The 19,943-nt window shown below is 36.9% G+C and overlaps 1 protein-coding gene across 2 annotated transcripts in view; it reads left to right on the forward strand.

The window, feature by feature from the left end:
* svp (COUP transcription factor 2) overlaps positions 1-19,943 on the forward strand; it is a 40,058-nt gene that overhangs the window by 15,952 nt on the left and 4,163 nt on the right. The window contains exons 2-4 of one of the 2 annotated variants that reach the window (XM_036377591.2): positions 2,886-3,035; positions 10,409-11,024; positions 11,091-12,616. In XM_036377591.2, the coding sequence (XP_036233484.2) occupies positions 2,886-3,035; positions 10,409-11,024; positions 11,091-12,042 (1,718 nt within the window). In that variant the 3' untranslated portion in view covers positions 12,043-12,616. Of the gene's footprint in view, positions 1-2,885; positions 3,036-10,408; positions 11,025-11,090; positions 12,617-19,622; positions 19,781-19,943 lie in introns of those variants that run through there. The other variant, XM_070111986.1, reaches the window with a different exon arrangement.

Below are 19,943 nucleotides of genomic sequence, written 5' to 3' on the forward strand. Positions count from 1 at the left end.
GTCATCAACAAAATACTCGTGTTTCGCCCTATCCTACTAACCACTCATAGACCACCGTTCGCTAACATTTGCAATATGGGTTCGCCATTTTCTGTTTCTGTTTGAAGCCAGCAATCTCTACAAACGGCATATGCATGCCTCTTTGCCTTGTGAACAAGCAGACATAAATACCTACATACATACATACATATATGCATATGTTGATACGTGTCAGGTTGTTTGTGTTGGTATCAGCTGTTTGGTTAACTACGTACTACTTCCTATGTAAGTACATAGCTCATATTGCTCATATAGCACCGCGAAGGTGGGGGTGCTTGAACGCGCACGCGGTTCCTAGCGTTTGATGCACACGTACAAACAATAAACGATCCATACGATCGCAAAACAACGATATTTCTGGAGTCACGATTTTTTCCAAGCCATAGCTTTATTGCGCCTTTTTTTTATTTCCTTGCAATAAGCACACTCTCTTAGCTACGCGAGCAGCGGGGCAACTTTGCTGCGGATGCTTCCCGCTTTTACTGTTTGGTTGTGTTGAAATCCTATTTATTTTATTTATCCATTTGATTATTTCTGAACTTTTTGCGCATTACGTGCAGCACTGCCCATATGCGCCCAATATATCTCAGCCGCATCTGTAGCTCTTCTTCGTCTAAAGCCGATGCCTTGTGCGTCGGTGTGTGAGTGTGCTGGAGTATCGCTTATACCTATTGATGAAGATACCTAGCTACAGACGAAGATACCAGAGATCAGTCCGCGCAGTATAGTAATCTGAAATAATGATAAAGACCAATGAATGCTGCGGATGGCAGAGAGGGAAGCATGCCCGTATGCTAGTAAAATGGCATTGAGAAACAGATGGGCAGAGTGGTTGTGTACATTTACGTAGACTTGACTTTCGGCAACGCATTTTCGCACTACACATACATACATATATATATACAATTAATGAAACCGGTGCTGGAAAAGAAAATCAACAAACGAAAATAGTTCAAGAATGAAATAGTGATGAACTCAGTCTATATACGATTCATCTGGTAGTCAATTCAACAAAAATCATTTTTAGTAGACAGAAATGTTAATTATTTAACTCTTTCAGAGTTTTCGCATCTATGGTAATACATGATTCGGTATCAAACTTGCGCGCAGTCGCTCTATCCCGCGGTTGGACTTTCAATGACCACAGAAGGGTGGGCCTGCAAAATGGTAATAATTTCGAATGCGCTCGTCGCTTGACATGCACTGAAAATGCTTTAACATGTTTTTGGGGATTTTAGGGGTCTGCAATGTTTTGTGTTTATGGACGATTTGTAAACTGCTCCTTTTATTAGAATAAAATATATAGTTGTTGTTATTTTGTTTTGATTGGTACCCTTTGTGTATGTGTACGTTGTTTCAGTTTAGTCAAGTTTCGACCGGCGCTGACCGGTGTGTCTTTTAATTTCATCGCTAACAATTTCGGCGCTTACCGAAGATGTCCAATTACTGCTGCCGCCACGCCCGCATCTGCTTGTGCATTTTTTTTTATAAGTTCGTCTTTCTTTGTTTTTATTTATTGTATCATATCTGCCCACGCCATGCTGCTTTTGTTGTGTGCGCACGCGCAATCACTCGTTCACTTGGTCATTGTTTTGCAACATATTTTCCCAGATTTTCGGCAACTCGCTGAACCTTTACTGTAATGTTGTCTGCCGATTACCGCCGTATATAATATTGAAACTGGTTGTTGGTGGTCGATTGTCGCCCTCCAACTCCTGCGAAGTTGCCGCTACCAATTCAAACAAGTTCGACTCTTTAATCTGGGTATATTCTAAGCTGCTGCACACAATGGTAACGCGAAAAACGTTAATTTTCTTTAGCTGTTGTGTTTACTGTTATTCAGAGGGATTCTGCTAGTACACAAACGCCTTTTGCCGGTCTGAATTAATGGAATGGTATTGTAGCCTTGATCAAGACAGGCGCCTATTTGCAGACGTTACCAATAGCAGTTTCACGGCTGCCCGCATAACCGCACAATAGAAATTTTCAAAAAAATTAATAAATAAAATTTCATTAGCAATTACTTAATTAAAAGTAGCTAAGTATTTCTCAAATGAAAAACGATGCATTTCATCTTCAAATTATAATCCAGTTGATTCTTTAAGTAGCATACCAAACTTGGTTTCTACATTAAAATGCATAGTGAAATTGCTTGAATTGATGCCTGCACCATAAGTAAAGTGCCTCAAAACAGTTTGGTTATACGCTACAATGCATTGATGGTGTGTTGCGCAGTCTTGCTTGTATTCCACGTTGTCAATTGGAAATGGCTGCTCAGAAACCACAAAAGTCTGCGCACACTCGCGTGTAATTCCTGAGGCTTTTTCCCTTACATTTGCTTAATCGCCTTTGGTTTTTACAGCATATTTTGCTCACAGTAGATATATATTAGAATCGTTGAGCAACTCGTTGCAAAATGGCTACGAAAGGATTTCAAGGCTTTAGTTTCACATTTTTCACGACGTTTTTCTGCAGTTTTGTTCGATTGTTGTGCACTGTCTAATAGAAATAGAACGCGGAACGAAAATTGTAAGGCTTCAACTAAATGTAATTCACGTGCACATTTAAAGCTTAAAAAGCCGGCAAGCTCAGGACCTTTTTCCCCATTTTCACATGTTAATAAGAAGTCTCTGCATCGAAGTATTACTTTTAATCTTCTTGTATTGTCTGACATAACTGGGCGCACTCAACTTTTACTTCATCTTGCAATCAGATATTTCGAACTAATCTGAAGCCCAGACAATTCGGAAATATTTGTTTTATTTGTTTTGCTGACTTTTTCCTAATTTTAAGCTTTCTGAATATTGATTTTTACAGTTTTTAACAAGGCTTTTTTCTTATTTTAGGTTGTAAATCGTTCTTCAAGCGCTCGGTGCGACGCAACTTAACGTACTCATGTCGGGGGAGCAGAAATTGCCCGATCGACCAACATCATCGAAACCAATGTCAATATTGCCGTTTAAGAAAGTGCCTGAAAATGGGAATGCGACGCGAAGGTAAGCGATTATCTCAAGTACCATGTGCTTACATTTATTTGCTGAGGCTTTAATTTGAAATTGAATGCAATAAATAAAATGCAAACGAAATTCAGTGTGTGTGTGTGAAATATAAAAATTGCAAACAAAAAACAAAAAAAAAAAACAACGCTCATCAAACGTAGAAAATTGCGAAAACAGCAAAAACCGAAGAGTATATCAACAACATTCTAATGAAAAGGGTCAATTAAAAGTCAAATATAGAGGCTGAGTAAGCGAACATACATTCACATATAATGGATGTATGTGTGTTTTGTATTAATGTAAGTTTATTTGAGAATAAATAAATAGAAAGCAAGCGAAGAAGATCATTCTATTTGCGCGTCACATAGCAAGTGTTAAAAGCAATAAGTAGAGGACAGTGTCAAAACGGAAGTACAGACAAGCCATATAGCTAATGTTAGCAACAAAATACAAACAATTCGGGTTTTATTAGCAATGACTTTGCAGAGAGAATTCTTTACAGTTTATCACTAGCATTAGCCACGCGCTCCAAATAGCTAGAGAAAATCGACATTTGGCTCTCGTTAGGTCTATTGGTATAGTTGCTTGCACCCGAGCAATAGGTCTGATCTTCAAATAACCTGAGCTAAATATAAATTATATACATATAGAAGCAGTCGGTTGCGAGCCAAAATTACCAACAAAAAAAAAAAAAGCTACTTTGAGATCACTTATGGGCCTTTACGTAGACGTAATGATTCTTAAGGCGAATTGCAGTTTTTGCAAAAGTTTAATACCACAAAATTATTGAAAAGTGTAGAGCAACCTACTTTTGAGAAATGCACTAACTTATCACACATTTAGTAATTTTAAACAGCAATGTGTGGCAGAGATCAATGTCTTTGGGAAAATCAAAACTAAAAACACTCTGTTGAATTTTCAAATTCAAACGCGATGCATAATTAATAGTTAATATGTGCTAAAAGCTCTGTTTTATACGATTATTGACATTTAGTTGCGTGAAAGACGCGAATCACTTAATTTTCTTTTGTGGAATCTAATTGTCAGCTATCAGCTATCAATCTAATGACACAGCTTCGTTTCATAATTGGCTTGTCATTTTTGACAGTCAAGCAACTTGCTTCGCATTCGACAGTAAACATTCATAAATATGTATATGCTTAAAATCATGTATTACGGAAAATATGCGTGTACATTTGTACTTACTATATACATATACATCAATAAATGTGTATGTGCAGTTTTAATTCCCCCGACATGCTGTTGCTGCTTAACTATTTGCTATTAAAAATCAACTTGAGGTCTTTTTATGACATTTTGTTACTCAATTTGCACATTTTCATTTCAGTTTTATTTAATTTCCTATTTGCCGTTAATATTAACATTTAAAAATATGCGTAAGAATTATGAATTTTTGTTGGCTTCCTCAAAATGTGCACCGGCTCGAGCTAAAGGCTGCTCTTACTATTGTATTTGTTGTTAAACTTGTTGACTTTGACAAGATTGCATAGCGATAGTGATTTTGCCTCTACAGCGAGTAACAATTGCAATAAGTTTTGCTATGGCTGCGGTCCATAGTAATTATCCGGCTGTCATTATATAACACCATATCTGTCGATGCAATACACTGGGAGAAAAATAGAGACGCATTTATTTGGATGAAAAACTAAAATTTTAAGTAGAAAGAAGCAAGAGGAAATTCAACAATTCTTAATAATTTACACCATCAAATGCTTTTTGGGGGGGGGTCATAACATGTGCTGGGCAAACAATAACGATTTACTTTTTATTTCATAAATTGCTTTCTTAACATGTCTAGAATACGGTAGTAAAATGATTTTTAAAAATTCAAAGTCGTTGTAAAGTTACTGTAGTTAAAATAAGCCTGTTCAAAGCGATTCTAAGCGGACTTGAAACTTTAAATGAGTTATATAGCGTACACATAGCACTTGTTAATGTATGGAAGGAACTGTTATCAATCAAAAATTCGCAAAACTTAGATTTTTTTATAGCAAAACAAACAAAAAAAAAACTTAAAAGTCGAAACTTTTTTCTCAAATATCCACCAAAAGTCCAATTTTTGCTATATTCATTTGATCATAGTTCATCCCATGCATTTAGTCTTATAGATTAAAATGCTTTTAATTTAATTTTTTTTGTTTTGCCTATAAGCCAATCAGCCGAAATCGTGCAGGAAGTGTGAGTTCATTTTTTCGAGGCGACGGTGTTCAGAACACTAAAATACATGTTCTACAAAATATTTGTAGCTTAAAATTTATCTTTATACTGTCGAAATATATGTTATATTAAGAAATCATAACTTAAAGCTCTAACTATTTACTGTTCTACGTACTGTCCCTAAAAACAGTGCGTAACATGGGCTGACCCCCTTAAGGTTCTGTTTCTGAAATATTATCATCACTAATTTGGCAGAAAACTCCAACATTTGCTACATAAGCATATGTATTAGATAATACAAATGTAATTCGTTCAGTGTGTGTTGTAATGGCAATAATTTGAGTAAATTTTAGATTTCTTGTAATCCTTCGAAAATGAATACTCGCGTAATTTCAGCTGCGGCCAAAGCTGTTTGGTGGAACACTTAAAATACCCGCTTCATAGGCAATAATTAATAGATATGTGTATTTGTTGATTACATGAATCGATTTGGGTTAAGATCGATTGTAATTTGTGGGGAACGCAAGAGTAGCGGCAAATGACAAGAATGTAAACGCAAAGTGAACCGCAAAGCAGTCAGTTGAGGTTGTAATTGAGCAGCAGTAAATGTTATTAAAAATAATTCATATAAACATAACACATGCCCAGGTATTTAGACGGTCGATGCTGTTAGGACAAGTGCAATTAGTCGCCTTTATAGCTAGCGCTGGTGATCGTTTGTTAACTACGCATATGTGTATGCATGTATGAGCAAATACATGTGTGTTTACGCATGTGTGTGTGTACAGTTTAGAACACTGGCAGCGAAATATTACCACTTAAGTGGTCATATAAACCGCATTAATGACATTTTACTGCCAACTGCTCGGCTCGTTATTGTTAGTCGCAATTTTCATTTGCTGACATTGTTGTTGTTGTTAGGGTGTCATGTAAACTTTGCAATGAAGACCACGTTTAACACTGACATCCGAAACGGTCGAATGTCAACAGTGTTTAGGAAAAGAGTTCAACACCTTCCTACCGCCCCACTGCACATCTCTTACCAAACTACAACTCAACTGCTTCTCATCAACAAAATTGAGCATTTTCATTTCAAATTTGTAAAATTCATGTCGGTTTTTTTCTTTCAACACATGCACGCATTTTCGAACGTAGATTGTATGTATGATTGCAAAACTGGTTCAACATAAATCCAGTAGTCCGCAGTTATTCGTAACACCACTGAAATATCGTGAGAACTTTTCCAGCAAATTTAAATGACAACATTTTTTAGCATAAAACACCCTTTTAACAAGCCGAAGGAGAGTACATAAAAAGTTCAAAACGAGAAGTTTAGTTTTCTCCCGAAATAAAGACATATGAAAATACATAATCAGCACAAATAAAAAGCGATAAAAAACTGGGCAAAGGGCAAGTCTTGACAACCCAGTGTAAGAAATGGTCAACAAGTTTAAGGTTCAGCGTCAAAGTTGCCACGGTGGTAGGTTAATACAATTAAACTGTTGCGGCAATTGTTGCTAACGGAAGACACACACTTGTACCTGAACGTCGCAGCAGTACAGAAAATGCAGAGATGCGTGGTACATATGTAGATACATATTTATGGACATATATATGATATGTGCGCAATCATTGCATGCAAAACTAGTTTGCGTTGCACAAGCAATACAAAAATTAACCAAAAACTTAAAAAGAATTTCGTAGTACAGGCAACTCAGTTTAAATAAACGGCACTGTTTGAGGAATATTAAGTTTTGATTCTACGTAACTTTTGTCTATACGCTAGGTCTCTTCACCAGAAATATCAGCTAAGACTCAGCATAGTACATATGCATATAGAAAATACTTAAAGTTTAAATATAAAGAGAGAGAGAGTTGGGTAAATGGGACACTTTGGCGTGAGATGTTTGTTGTTTTTACACCGCTTAGATTTTCACAAAAACAAAATGTGACAAAATATCAAATCCAAATATGTAGTCATATTTGCATAAGTGCTTAAACCACACAGCATCAGCTTAAATACTTGCAACGCTTCAGAATGACTCGCAGCGTGAGGATCAAATGATTGTGGTTATGGTCACAAAGAGCGGCAACAATGGCGTACAAAGGGCAGAAAGGTGCCAAAAAGGCAACCGAACCATACTTTCCCAGGCTCATTTTTAACTTAGTGTCCGGTTGGACAGTTAATTGTCAGAGGCGGTGGTCAACCGGTCAAAATGCATTAGAATGTTTCTGGGTTTTTGTGTACGCTCAAAAACCAGTTTAGATGTCCAGTTCACGCAAATCTACCTGAGTTTGTCACTGGGTACTAGTCGACGGTACAACAGCTGAACGGCTCGTTCACTCACTCAGTCCTAGAAGCAAAGCCAAGCAAGCGACAATAAAAAGTAATGGAAAGAGGAACTTAAATCAAAACACAATTACATAAATGCATTGTCGATTTAATTGTCGTCCTGCATATTTCATGTTTTTAGCAAAGATAGAGAGAAAGAGAGTAATCTAAAGCAAATAGGAAAAGGGGAAGAGCATTAGTGAAAAGGTAGCATGTGTTGACCAGAATAAAATATTTTTTAAAGAAATTTTATTTCACTTAGTTGCCTTGCTAAGGAACTGTTTGTCTTCAAAGCAAATTTGATACTCAAAAACTTGTCAAACCCGCTTCATCCACCCTTAGTTGCGCACAAATTTGCATATACAGTTTTTAATTGCCATAAATAAAAAGAAAAAGACAGGAAGGGTCTAAAAATGACCAGCGCGCTGACCATCGCGAAGATAAATTCTACAATCATTACATTATTTAAAATATTGTTTAATGGAGAGAATGAAGAATGTGTAGATTATGAAAAGTCCATAGAATGCACATGCCGGTCACAGTGTAACGTTTGAATGTATCGTGCGCATTCGAATATAAATAAATGCTACGAAATCAATTCAATAAAGTATTAAAGCTTGAAAATTATAAGAATTCCATTTGTTGCACTGCAGGAGTGTTTACCATTTACCATTTCAATATCCTAATACACACTCCAACACCTCGGGCTCCATTGTTCTCCGCTTTATTTATTTGCCCCGCATTCATAACCATTTTTAGCAGATTTCCACAAATGATAAAGCTTGCATATTATTTCAGCTTCGTTGTGAGTGCGTACATTTGCACTATGTACTCGTATGTACATATGACGAAGCGTTTCCCAGCTAACTGGGCAAACGCTATTTATTTATTGATTTAAATTAAAAAGTTGCGTTTTACCAGGAGTTGCAATTTAATGAAAACACTTCAGTGAGCTCTATTTAAAAGTAAAAAAAAACGTTAATTTCGGTTGCACCGAAGCTGTAGTACCCTTCACAGGTACAAAGGTTCCGTACAATAACTTGATTCCGCTCCGATTTCGTGAAGATACCTCGTCAAATAACAAAAGTTTCCCATGCAAATTTTTACTCCAATCGTTCAGTTAATATGGTAGCTATATGCTATAGTCATCCGATCTATAAAATTTCTTCGGAGATTGTATTGTTGCCTTAGCAAAAAACTCATGCCAAATTTCGTAAAGATACCTCGTCAAATAAAAAAGTTTCCAATACAAGAACTTGATTACGATCGTTCAGTTAATATGGCAGCTATATGCTATAGTGGTCCGATATCGGCCGTTCCGACAAATGAGCAGCTTCTTAGTGAGAAAATAACAGGTGCAAAATTTCAGATCGATAGCTTAAAGGCTGAGGGACTAGTTCGGGACGGTCAAACGGACATGGCTAAATCAACTCAGCTCATCAGGCTGATCATTTATGTATATGTTTTATAGTGTCTCCGACGTTTTCTTCAGCTGAAATACAAGTAGACAGAAAAATACCTAAACATGCTTTTTCCTATAACAAAAGGATTTTCTAAGATGTTGCATAGATCGATTCAGAATCAAAAAAAAAATGTGATACTCGTGAAACAAAAAATGTATGTGTATGGCTTTTTAACTCCTTCTCTGGTTGGATCCAATTTGTAAATGTAATTATTGCAATTAAAACTGTGAACTTAAGGAATTATTTGCTTAATCGAAGGAGTCCCTTTACTGTCTGTCAAAAGTATATGATAATACTAAACAAGAGGTACAAACACTTCTGCAACAAGCATTCTCAGCCTTACACACTTTTAGTTATATATGCACATATGTTAGTATTGTTTTTGTAAAATGATTTCACGAAAGCTTCACGTGTTGCAAATGATTTCTTGCGTTTCCACGCCACATCGGTACTCACAATAAATACTATATAGTATAAGTATATTTCTCGTATGTAAGCATAAGCGTTTATGTGTGTGTGTGAGTGCATATTAACGTTTGTAAATTGTGCATTTTAATTAAAAGTAAATTCACTCAGCACTCAAAATAGCAATGCAAATTTGTGTTGTAGATTTGTTGAAAATATATTTTACAATATACGAGTAAATACATATTAACACTTAGACGAAAACTTAGCTGGCGGCGTTTTGCTTAAGCAAAAGCGACAGGGGGTTGTTTCTTGACCTCTTCCCCACGTCTCTATGTATATGTGCGCTATTCCAGCAACGGGTGTAACGTCTTTTGCAGTTTCAATGCTCAAAAAGTATCTCGTTTAATGACGCAACGCTGCGCTATGCTAAAAAGTATCTTAGTATCTTCAGTCTGTCGCCACTATGCTTGCCAAGGGGTTGCAATGTATGCTCTTCGGCTGTTTGTGTTATGCTATGTTTCTTGCTAAATCTTTGAAACCATATTATTTACCTTGCTTCATCTGCTATATCGCTGTGTCTTCTTGTAGAAGCTTCCCATTACAATGCGCCCAGATTGAGGTTGTTGATATCCTTTTGTTTTGGCTGATAGTTTAGGGGTTTTTTGCATTGTAAAGGTCTGAGTTATGTCGTCGTCGTCGCGTTCTTTGTGCATGTGACCGCGCCTGAAAACATGCCACACTTTGTATGCGTATCTACGACGTTATCTGGCAGCCGCATTGTTCGGCGTGTGATGTCGTGGTCAAAATAATAGTCTTGTTGTAATTGTTCGTATTTGAAAATTTGAAAATTAGATATTTAAATAAGGTATTAAGTTACCAGCTGTGCCACAGGCATAGACAACCTACAGGCACTGTCTTACTCTTAGCCCCTCATACTTGTATGCTCATACTAATGTTTATGTTTTTTCTTTCTCTGTCTTTCTTTGCAGCTGTTCAGCGCGGTCGTGTGCCACCCACTCAGCCCGGCTTAGCCGGCATGCATGGTCAATACCAGCTAGCGAATGGCGATCCCATGTCTGTTGCCGGATTCAATGGTCACTCCTATCTTAGTTCCTACATTTCATTGTTACTGCGCGCAGAACCCTACCCAACATCCCGTTATGGTCAATGCATGCAACCGAACAATATTATGGGTATCGATAATATCTGCGAACTAGCCGCGCGTTTACTATTTTCTGCCGTCGAGTGGGCCAAGAATATCCCGTTTTTTCCTGAGCTACAAGTGACGGATCAAGTAGCGCTATTACGTCTGGTCTGGTCCGAACTATTCGTCTTAAATGCGAGCCAATGTTCAATGCCATTACACGTGGCCCCACTATTGGCTGCTGCAGGATTGCACGCATCGCCGATGGCGGCGGATCGTGTCGTTGCATTCATGGACCATATACGCATCTTCCAGGAACAGGTGGAAAAATTGAAGGCGCTACATGTCGACTCGGCTGAATATTCCTGTCTCAAAGCGATTGTGCTCTTCACCACTGGTAAGTTGTTGGACATCCTTTACCGGGATATTCCGGCGCTGCTTACTAAAGTTTCAGCTAAAGTGTGTGCCTTGGCATCTGCGGCCAGCACGAATAACAACAGCGAGCATTCAGATACTTCCGTGACAAGCAAAACTGCTGGATCGGTAACGACGGGCGCTAATGCAGATCTTTTGCACGAGCAAGTTTTGTTGGTGGTGCGTGATCATCTCGAAGAGCTCAATCGGCTAGAAACAGAATCTCAACAACACACATCGGCAGCCGCTTTTCATCTGGCCGCATTTATGAAAAGTGTAGCTGGTGTTGAAGCGGTCACGCAAAATGCATCATTGGTTACTGCAAATGCAGCTCTGACACCATCTACAGCGACATCTAGATCAACACAAGATCAGAACTGCGGAAATGCAGGAAACACTGAGCATTATCAAGAAAACGATGATCGCAAGCCGACATCGCAGCAGCTCGCCACAAGTTCGGCAAACGGTCTTGGACACTCGGCCACAAGTGCTTTCAGCTCTTGTGCGCCAAGTCATAAAAACTCCGCTCACTTGACCAGCACCGACGATTTACTTGCTGCCTTGTATGCCAGTGCTAATTCTGCGGGCCCAGTCACCACCAATTCTAACACTACCAACACAACCACATCTACCTCGAACGCGAGTCACAACAATAGTAGTGGTCTGGGCGCTTCTATAAATACTCAATCGCAAATCGGTTCGTCCCTTCTCAATAACCTAACCGCTTCGCCTTTGAGTAATAACGCCACACAAACCACTGTCGCTGCCGCTCCTGGTACCGCAGTTAGTAATCATGGTGGTACATATCAAACGCCGCATCCAACTTCTTCCCAACACCAATACAATGCACTTAACCATTCGCAGACGGCACAAGATCAACAACAAGCCGCAGCGGCAGCTGCCACAGCGGCTATGTTCTATCAGACACCGCCACGTTCTGCCTTCGGTTCAGCTTTTGATATGTTCCACCATAGCACACCGTTCGGTGTGAGTAGTGGCGCTTCGTTTGGTAGTCCCAGTTATAGATACTCGCCGTACAGTTTTGGCAGTAGGTGGCAATTGTAGTTTGAACTAAGAAAATAGTTGCAAAAATGTGACAAATCAAAGTTGTTAGAGCTGCCGTAGTATTTGGATCACATAGTGTTTAGTCTAGTCCACTTAGCATACTACGTGTTAGCTATACTCATATGTACATACCATAAGTGAACGCGGCGAAGCGCAGCCGTGTGTTGAACTCGGTCGATCAGTGTATAAAAGCAGATCGTTAGTAACGAGCTGTTATTAGATACTTAATTAGAAATAGAACGCTGTAATTTAAAGAGATTAGTTGTATATTTTGTTAGACGTTGCAATCACCTTATTTAATTTTACGTAAAATAATTATTAAATAAAACATATGTATTAGTAGGTATATGAATATATTTATATATGTATTATGTACGTGTATGTATGTATGTCCAAGTGATATGCCTTCAGTGTGCCCAAAAAGTTTAATCGAAGATTAAGCAAGTTTAGTAATAAGTGCTAACTAATTTATTTATTTAGTATAATACGTAGGTATGTAAGTCTAATTTATTCTAGTAGTAATTTTGGTTAAAAATTTGGAGACTAAGAAGTGGATGTTGAAAAAGAATAGTAAAAATATACAATTTTGTTGCTTAAAATTTAAATTTCAAAACTACGTGCTTTTTATTTAATATTTTAGTTCACGCTTTATGAACAAAATTAAACACGCAGTTTACGGGTTAAACTTTGTTACTTTTCTTGTAGCATAAGTTGCCAGAAATTAGTATTTAAGATTTAAAATCAGTATTGTTATTGGATTTTGCAGATTTCTAAATTTTTAACGACTCAAAATTTTTAATTTTGGAAAAATAAGTGAAAATTTATTTAAAAAACAACAACAAACGTTTGTGAACAGGCTAAGTAAAATTGAGTTTTTGTTCGATGCACTAAATCGATTATAATCATTAGAATGTAAAATTCATTAGCAGTTTTTAACGTTATTTAGAAAATGATTCCGCAACAAAAGCATCTTTGAAAATAGTATGGTTTTGAAATACTACTTTCAAATACGTTTTTAGTGGTAATTTTCCATATGTATGTATGGCTAAAGAGATCTTCTTATACTTTCTTTAGCTGCCATTTGTTATTTGTAGACAAATTCGTACTATCTGTTGTAGAGTTCTGCATAGACACTTTTAAAATTGAAATTCTCTTTATACTTTTTGTATGTATTAGCAGTAGTAAAAGTAGATCTAGATCTCAGAAAAGTAATGTTAACAAATGCAACAAATAAAGTAGCTTTACTATAAGTAAGGTATACCATTTAACCTTGTTATTTGCCTCTAATTTATCGTGTAGGCAATGGCAATTGCGCATATCCTCCGTTGACGCAATGCATTTCTAAGCTAATTATTAGCTTTACTATTGCATTAAGTGCCAGCCTGCGTAGTAATGTGCTCTTGTAGTTTGTAGTTGCTTACCGCATTGATTATATTTTATTTTCTTAACTAATATATTTTCTTCGTTTCATGCATCAGCATTTGTTTATTACATACCAAACACTCATGCACACACATTCATATAAATATCTACACCTCTCACACTGAACTAATACACGTATCTGGATAAAATGCATTGGTGTCACACAGCACTAAGTTTCAAAATTTCTTGCAACAGTTAAAAGGCCCGATGAGGGAGGAAACACCAGTTGGAGCATTCAGGCACATTACATTTACTAAATTTTATCAATATTTTTATATTTATTTATTTAATTTTATATATTTATTTATTACTTTTTAATAAATACTACGTATCATATACATATATGTTTCCATGAAATGTTTAGATTTCTTATTTTTAATATCTAAGCTATGCATAAGTATTATGTTATTTATTTGCTTATTTCAAGGTATGTGTGTCTATATATAGTTAACATTATTCTTATATAATCTCACTTTGAATTGCAAGAGAGCAGACCGTCAGTTAGTGCGTCCATTTATTTTGGAAGGTAAGAATTTATAAACTTTAGTTTCGTAGAAGTGGAACCTACACTGCAACTTCACAACTACCTTTATACACAAGAACGTACTAGCTTTACCTTTTCACTTAGCGATTTAATCCAATACGCATAGCGCACGCAGCGAATTTGTCGCTACAATCTAGACTCTCTCTTTCTCTTTGTACACCTCAGCAACAGTTAGCCGCTGACTCTTGTTCGCAGAGGAAGCATTTCGGCTGGTTGGCTGTTGGACGGGCGACGTTTATTGACGTCAAGATACCACTTTATGAACATTAATACAACACGCTTTAACGTCGCTTATTTACAAGCGCAATGGGTCCGCTCGCTAATCGGCAGCAATACCAACAGTATCGCACTGGTGACAGCACGATAAAGCATACTGTCAAATACATAACTTCCACACAGTTTGGTCAAGGTGCAGCTAAATTTGCGAAGAAAATGTAAACGGCGAATCGTTGTTAGAGACATTGAAAGTAATTTTCGCATTGTGCTAGAGCTATGTGATATGGTCTGTCACGGCTGCTGAATGTTGCATGTTGCAAAAGCGAACCAATACAGGTAACGCAAAGTGGCAATCGGCTGTCCACACAGAGTCGTTGCTAAGGTGACTGAGACAAAAATTACAATTGTAGTTGAATTGCTGTCCATAAACTTCAACCGATCAGTCATTCATGTGCACACAGTTTTTGTCGTATAGCGTAAGACTTCGTTGGGTATATTTTTGTATTTTTCTACGACAACGTCGACATGCTGCACATCTGCCTCTGCTAAATCTCTCATGGTGTTTTCTCTGCCGCTCAGCAGATATTTCTGGGTTGTGGGAGACACGATCGGCGCCGTCAATTGTCTACTTGCTTGGTTAGATCGCCGGGAATGCACACTGCCGCTTTTACAAACGTAATGTACTTCTGCGGCCATGTCTGTGCTTCTACTGCTTAGTGAGCAGCTCAACGTTTCTCCAAACAAACATTCGACTACCCCATTTCTTTTTACGTTTATTTAGTAGCTGAAGCATTGGTGTTTCATTGCATTTTGATTCCACTTAGCTTTATTTTCGATTAGGATTGTTATTCACTTTACATATATCTTGTATGTTTTGGTCACACCTCGCCTGCATCGATCTAGTCTGACTGCTTGGCCGTCTATTGAATCATGTCATTGACCGGCTGGTGGATATTTTGTTAACTGATTTTCTACATTGTATTCCTTGATGTTTAGTCAATAGCGATTTGGGTAACGAGATCTTGTGCAGGTAAACACGGCACATGCCAATCGATCGGCGAAGTGCTTTGTTGGTTGTTGGTTGTCGTGTTCACTTGTTTTAGCTTTTCGTCCTCCGCGTTGGTCATAATACTAGCTACATATAAATGCTACTCAATAGTTGATTAATAACTTGTTACGGCGCTTTATGGGATCTTAGCTATTAAACTAATAAAACCGTCGCGAATAATCAAATAGGGCCATGTTTTTTCACACAAAATTATCTCGTATTATCCACGTACTCACAAAACTCTCCATTCACTCAAAGTGTCAGCACTAAAACCTATGCTTTTATTTATCATCCAAAAATAACAGACCAGCCCAACAACATCGCATAAATTAGTACATAATCAAGTTATTCAACAAAGATTTTCAACAAAGCAATAAAGTATAGTTAACTAGATATTGATGAGTTTTGATAAAGACAACAAGAAACAACAAAAACAAAAAAATTAATATGCCAACAATGCCAAAATTATGCCAGAATTTAGAAATCGGTAAATTTCCAATAAGTAAATGACTTGCGCTTGCTCGTTTGTCTTGCACTTTTTCTCCGCCAACTGTAAATACATACGAATAAGTCCATGAGTCCATATGCAATGTTTACGAAGGCTCCCATACTCTAATCCAAATCACTGACCCAGCTGGCTCGCACACACACTCCGCCCGATTGCCAGTCTGTCTGTGTCTGTCAAATCTCGTCCGCGTGCAACACCAAGTCTGGCTTATTCGGGCCAAATCATTTAAGGTTGAAATGCCTTAGCTGACTTTTCTTTTCTTTCACGCCGTGGAATTTATTTTTGGCTAGTTTGGAGCGTTCACTAAACACTAACGATTCTAGCGACTCTTCATTGCTGCTGTTTTTACTGTGGCCGTTGTTGATAGCTGTTGCTGCTGCTGCTGCTGCAGCAGGAACTACTTTACGGTCATTATGCATTTAAGACATGCGGTCACGATCTTTTGAGTTAGAGACTGCTTTTACCTTCCCCACCACTATTGGATTTACTTAGCCGCGCCAATGCACTCGTGCACTCACTACTTACTATTTTATGCACTGCTAAAATACAAATGTACATATTCGAGCTTTTACTTTGAAAACTGTTCACAAGACCTTTTCTGAAATCGGACACAAACAACAGCAATACTATTCTAACATTACCGAAAATCGGCAAAGTGGGTAATCACATTTACTTCGGCTGATTTGTGATTTCAAGTATCGTTAAGAAGTGATCTTAGCATGTTGCTGTATGTATGCTAGACGACTTTAAAATTTACGCTGCAGTTTCTAAAGTATGCATTTAACGGAAAATTTTAAAAATTAGATTATTCGATAAAGTCTCACCAGAAAACTAAATTTTCTGCCTAGTAAAATGGTTTCTTTTAAATTTGTTATAACTGTAGATCTTGATTTTTTAATTAAAATATATAAATTTTCTATAAATAGTACACTTACCAATAAAGTAATATCAATATCACTCAACTCAACAATTGTGCTTCTAGTATGACAATTTACTTATATATTATATATATGTAAGTATAGTATATGCATACATACATGCCTATGTTGTAAGTGTATGTTAGTACGGTACCTTATTGCTTGTTATTGTCAAATTTTTGTCGTGACTATGAATGCATTCTTTTTTACAAGTTCGTCCAAATTTTTTTGGTTGTTGTTTTTGTTACTATCGGTTTTTTAGTGTCCGCTTTTTGTTAGCTGCTTAAAGCTAGTTTATTTTCTCCAAGCCGCCGTGGAAGAAGTGCATGTTATTTTTATGAATTTACAGCTGACTTGGGCTTATTGGTCGCTTGACCGCACCGTCCAACGACTAGACAGTCCACTAGGCGTCTGCGAGCGCCATAAGAAATTGTCGTTACAAAAAGCTAGCATTAGGAGCCTTAAGCGCATGTTGTTGCCATAGTTAATAGAAAGTCAATTGACAATTATTTTATGTGAAGTGATTTGATTATTGATGCTCCGAAGGCTGTGTTCGTGGTTAATTTGCAATTAAACGTTAAATGTTTGACGCCGCTGGCGACAAGTCGTTGTAACTTCCAAATATAAAGGAAACAAGAAAAAACTTTAACTACGGTTGCATCGAAACTGTAATACCCTTCACAAATACAAACGGTTCCTTAAAAGCACTTGATCGCAAGCGTTCAGTTTGTATGGCAGCTATATGCTATAGTGGTCCGATATCGGCCCTTCCAACAAATGAGCAGCTTCTTGGTGAGAAAAGTACATATACAGACAGACAGACTCAGCTCATCATGCTGATCATTTATTTACATATATTTTTGGGTTTCCGACGTTTCTCTCTGGGTGTTACAAACTTCGTGGCAAACTTATTATACCCTGTTCAGGGTATAAACATATCGCACACTAAATACACAATCGTCATCACTCGAAAAATGGTAAATGTTCAGGAGAAGCAAAAAACAGTTCCAACAATTGAAATTTTACAATCAAATCGTCGTCCAAAAAGTAGAATACCTATTTTAAAGAGCGTCTTACTCAAGTATTATTGATTTTATAGTTTAACAGAGAAATCAAGAGACATTTTTAAGTTAAGACATCGCAGTGTAAAAAACACAATTATTTCATCAAAACTTAGCACTTATTTTCAGATGAAGAGACACAACTGCACAGAATACATCAGAAAATTTACGATTTATTTCAGCAATAGCGATACAACTATTTGCAGTTCTACTCTTTCTCTTTCGGTTGATACCGCACAAGCGAGCGAAACGCTCCAATTAACACAAAAGTAGATCTAACGCAAATTTTTCAGTTAATTAAGTTAGTGATGACAACGAAATTTCTTGGTTAGGCAGATAAATGTATTACGAATTGATATATGGAAAGAATCGATTTTGCAAATTTTTGAGTTGTGACTCTTTTGTATTCAGGGGGCGATATGTGCATATGTATGTACATACGTACATATGTTTCTTATGAAAATAAATTCTTATAACATTTAAAATATGAATTCAGTTGACAAATTTAGCAAAACTGCTAAACTGTTGCTAAATATATTTATCACTTCAAGCTCTGATGTAATTTTTTCTTTCGTTGTAAACATAAAATGTCAGATTTGAATCCTTGAAAAATTAAAAACTTTAATTTCATTGACATTTACGTAACCAACTTTTTGGGACTTTCTTTTAAGCAACCACATCGCTAAGGAACAAACATGCACACATTTGGTTGAACTAGGCGACACTATTCTCATGAGAAAGGTATCCAACGAGGCGTATACGCATCCGACTTTACGCCATTTGGCAGGCTCACAAGTGTTTAGTTCGGCTTAAAAGCTGATTTGAAAAATATATTTCTGCTTTGTGACGAAATATAATAATAAGTGTTAAAGACATTCATATGTCTCCACTTGGCTTTGTTAATGGCTACAACTTGATACAAGTGATACATAGACAATATGTACAAGTATATACATGTGTATGTACAATATATAGACACAAACGAGAGCTATGTCTCGCAGTCAGTTCATAGACGAATCATGTTGCGAGCGCGACGAAGCGAAATTCCATTAGAAATATAAAGACAGAGAACGAAAAAAAAAAATGTAAAACAAAAAGCATTAATTAAATACTTGTTAAATGTTGAGTGCTGTATGTTGATTGTTGTTGATTACTGACTATGTCAATTACCGACGGCGCGACTGACGCAGTCAATGGTCAAAAGCAAGCATACATGTTTGTACGTATGTATGTACGAGTATGTATGTATATTAGCAGTACTTTTGATTATGCTTGTTTGTATTTCGCTCTTGTGCCATTCGAGCTTGTACACCGCTGCTGCAGCAAATGAAGGTTGAGCTATTATCTTTAGGAATGTTTGGCGAGCGATCGATGAGTTCTTTTTGCTGTTTTTCCATAAATTTATTACAAGAAATTAAGCTTTTATTTCGAGAGTTTTAGGTTAATACTGTTGTTTCTTGAAGACGATGTTCATGCTCAGTTTACATTTGTATGTATGTATGTATATGTATGTAGCAATGCATCTTCGAGGAGGTTAGCAATTTTCGCAACGGATCATTTGGCGCAACTGAGTGTTAAAGTAACTAAGTACGAACTATTTAAACTTTTATGATATTAGACTGATGTGTAGACATTTCAGAGTCTGTCAGAGTTTAGAGCGAATTGATACAAAAAATAAATATATACAATTTAAATTGTTATATATTTCGGTCCTGAATTTTTTCGAGACTTTATGTACATATGTATGCGCATATTCCTCTGACAGACTTTGATTGAGCTTTTTATAATTTTCTATTTTAATGCTTATTTTTTCAATGCTTGTGCCATAATTTATCATTTATTCTCTGCTTTTTACCGATTTTAGATGCATGTGGTCTATCTGACGTCACACATATCGAATCACTGCAGGAGAAGTCGCAGTGCGCCCTAGAGGAATACTGTCGCACACAGTACCCCAGTCAGCCAACACGATTTGGAAAGTTACTTTTAAGATTGCCCTCCCTGCGCACCGTTTCATCACAGGTAAGTTCAAAATTTTAATTTTTTTTTTTAAATACTATATTTTGCCTTCGTTCGACTTTTCTTTAACGGAAATTCAAAAAAATAAAACTCTGTTAATAATTTTTATACTCTCGCAACATGTTGCTACAGAATATAATAGTTTTGTTCACCTAACGGTTGTTTA

The sequence above is a fragment of the Bactrocera oleae genome, chromosome 2 (genome assembly GCF_042242935.1).
Source record: "Bactrocera oleae isolate idBacOlea1 chromosome 2, idBacOlea1, whole genome shotgun sequence".
Taxonomy (NCBI): Eukaryota; Metazoa; Arthropoda; class Insecta; order Diptera; family Tephritidae; genus Bactrocera; species Bactrocera oleae.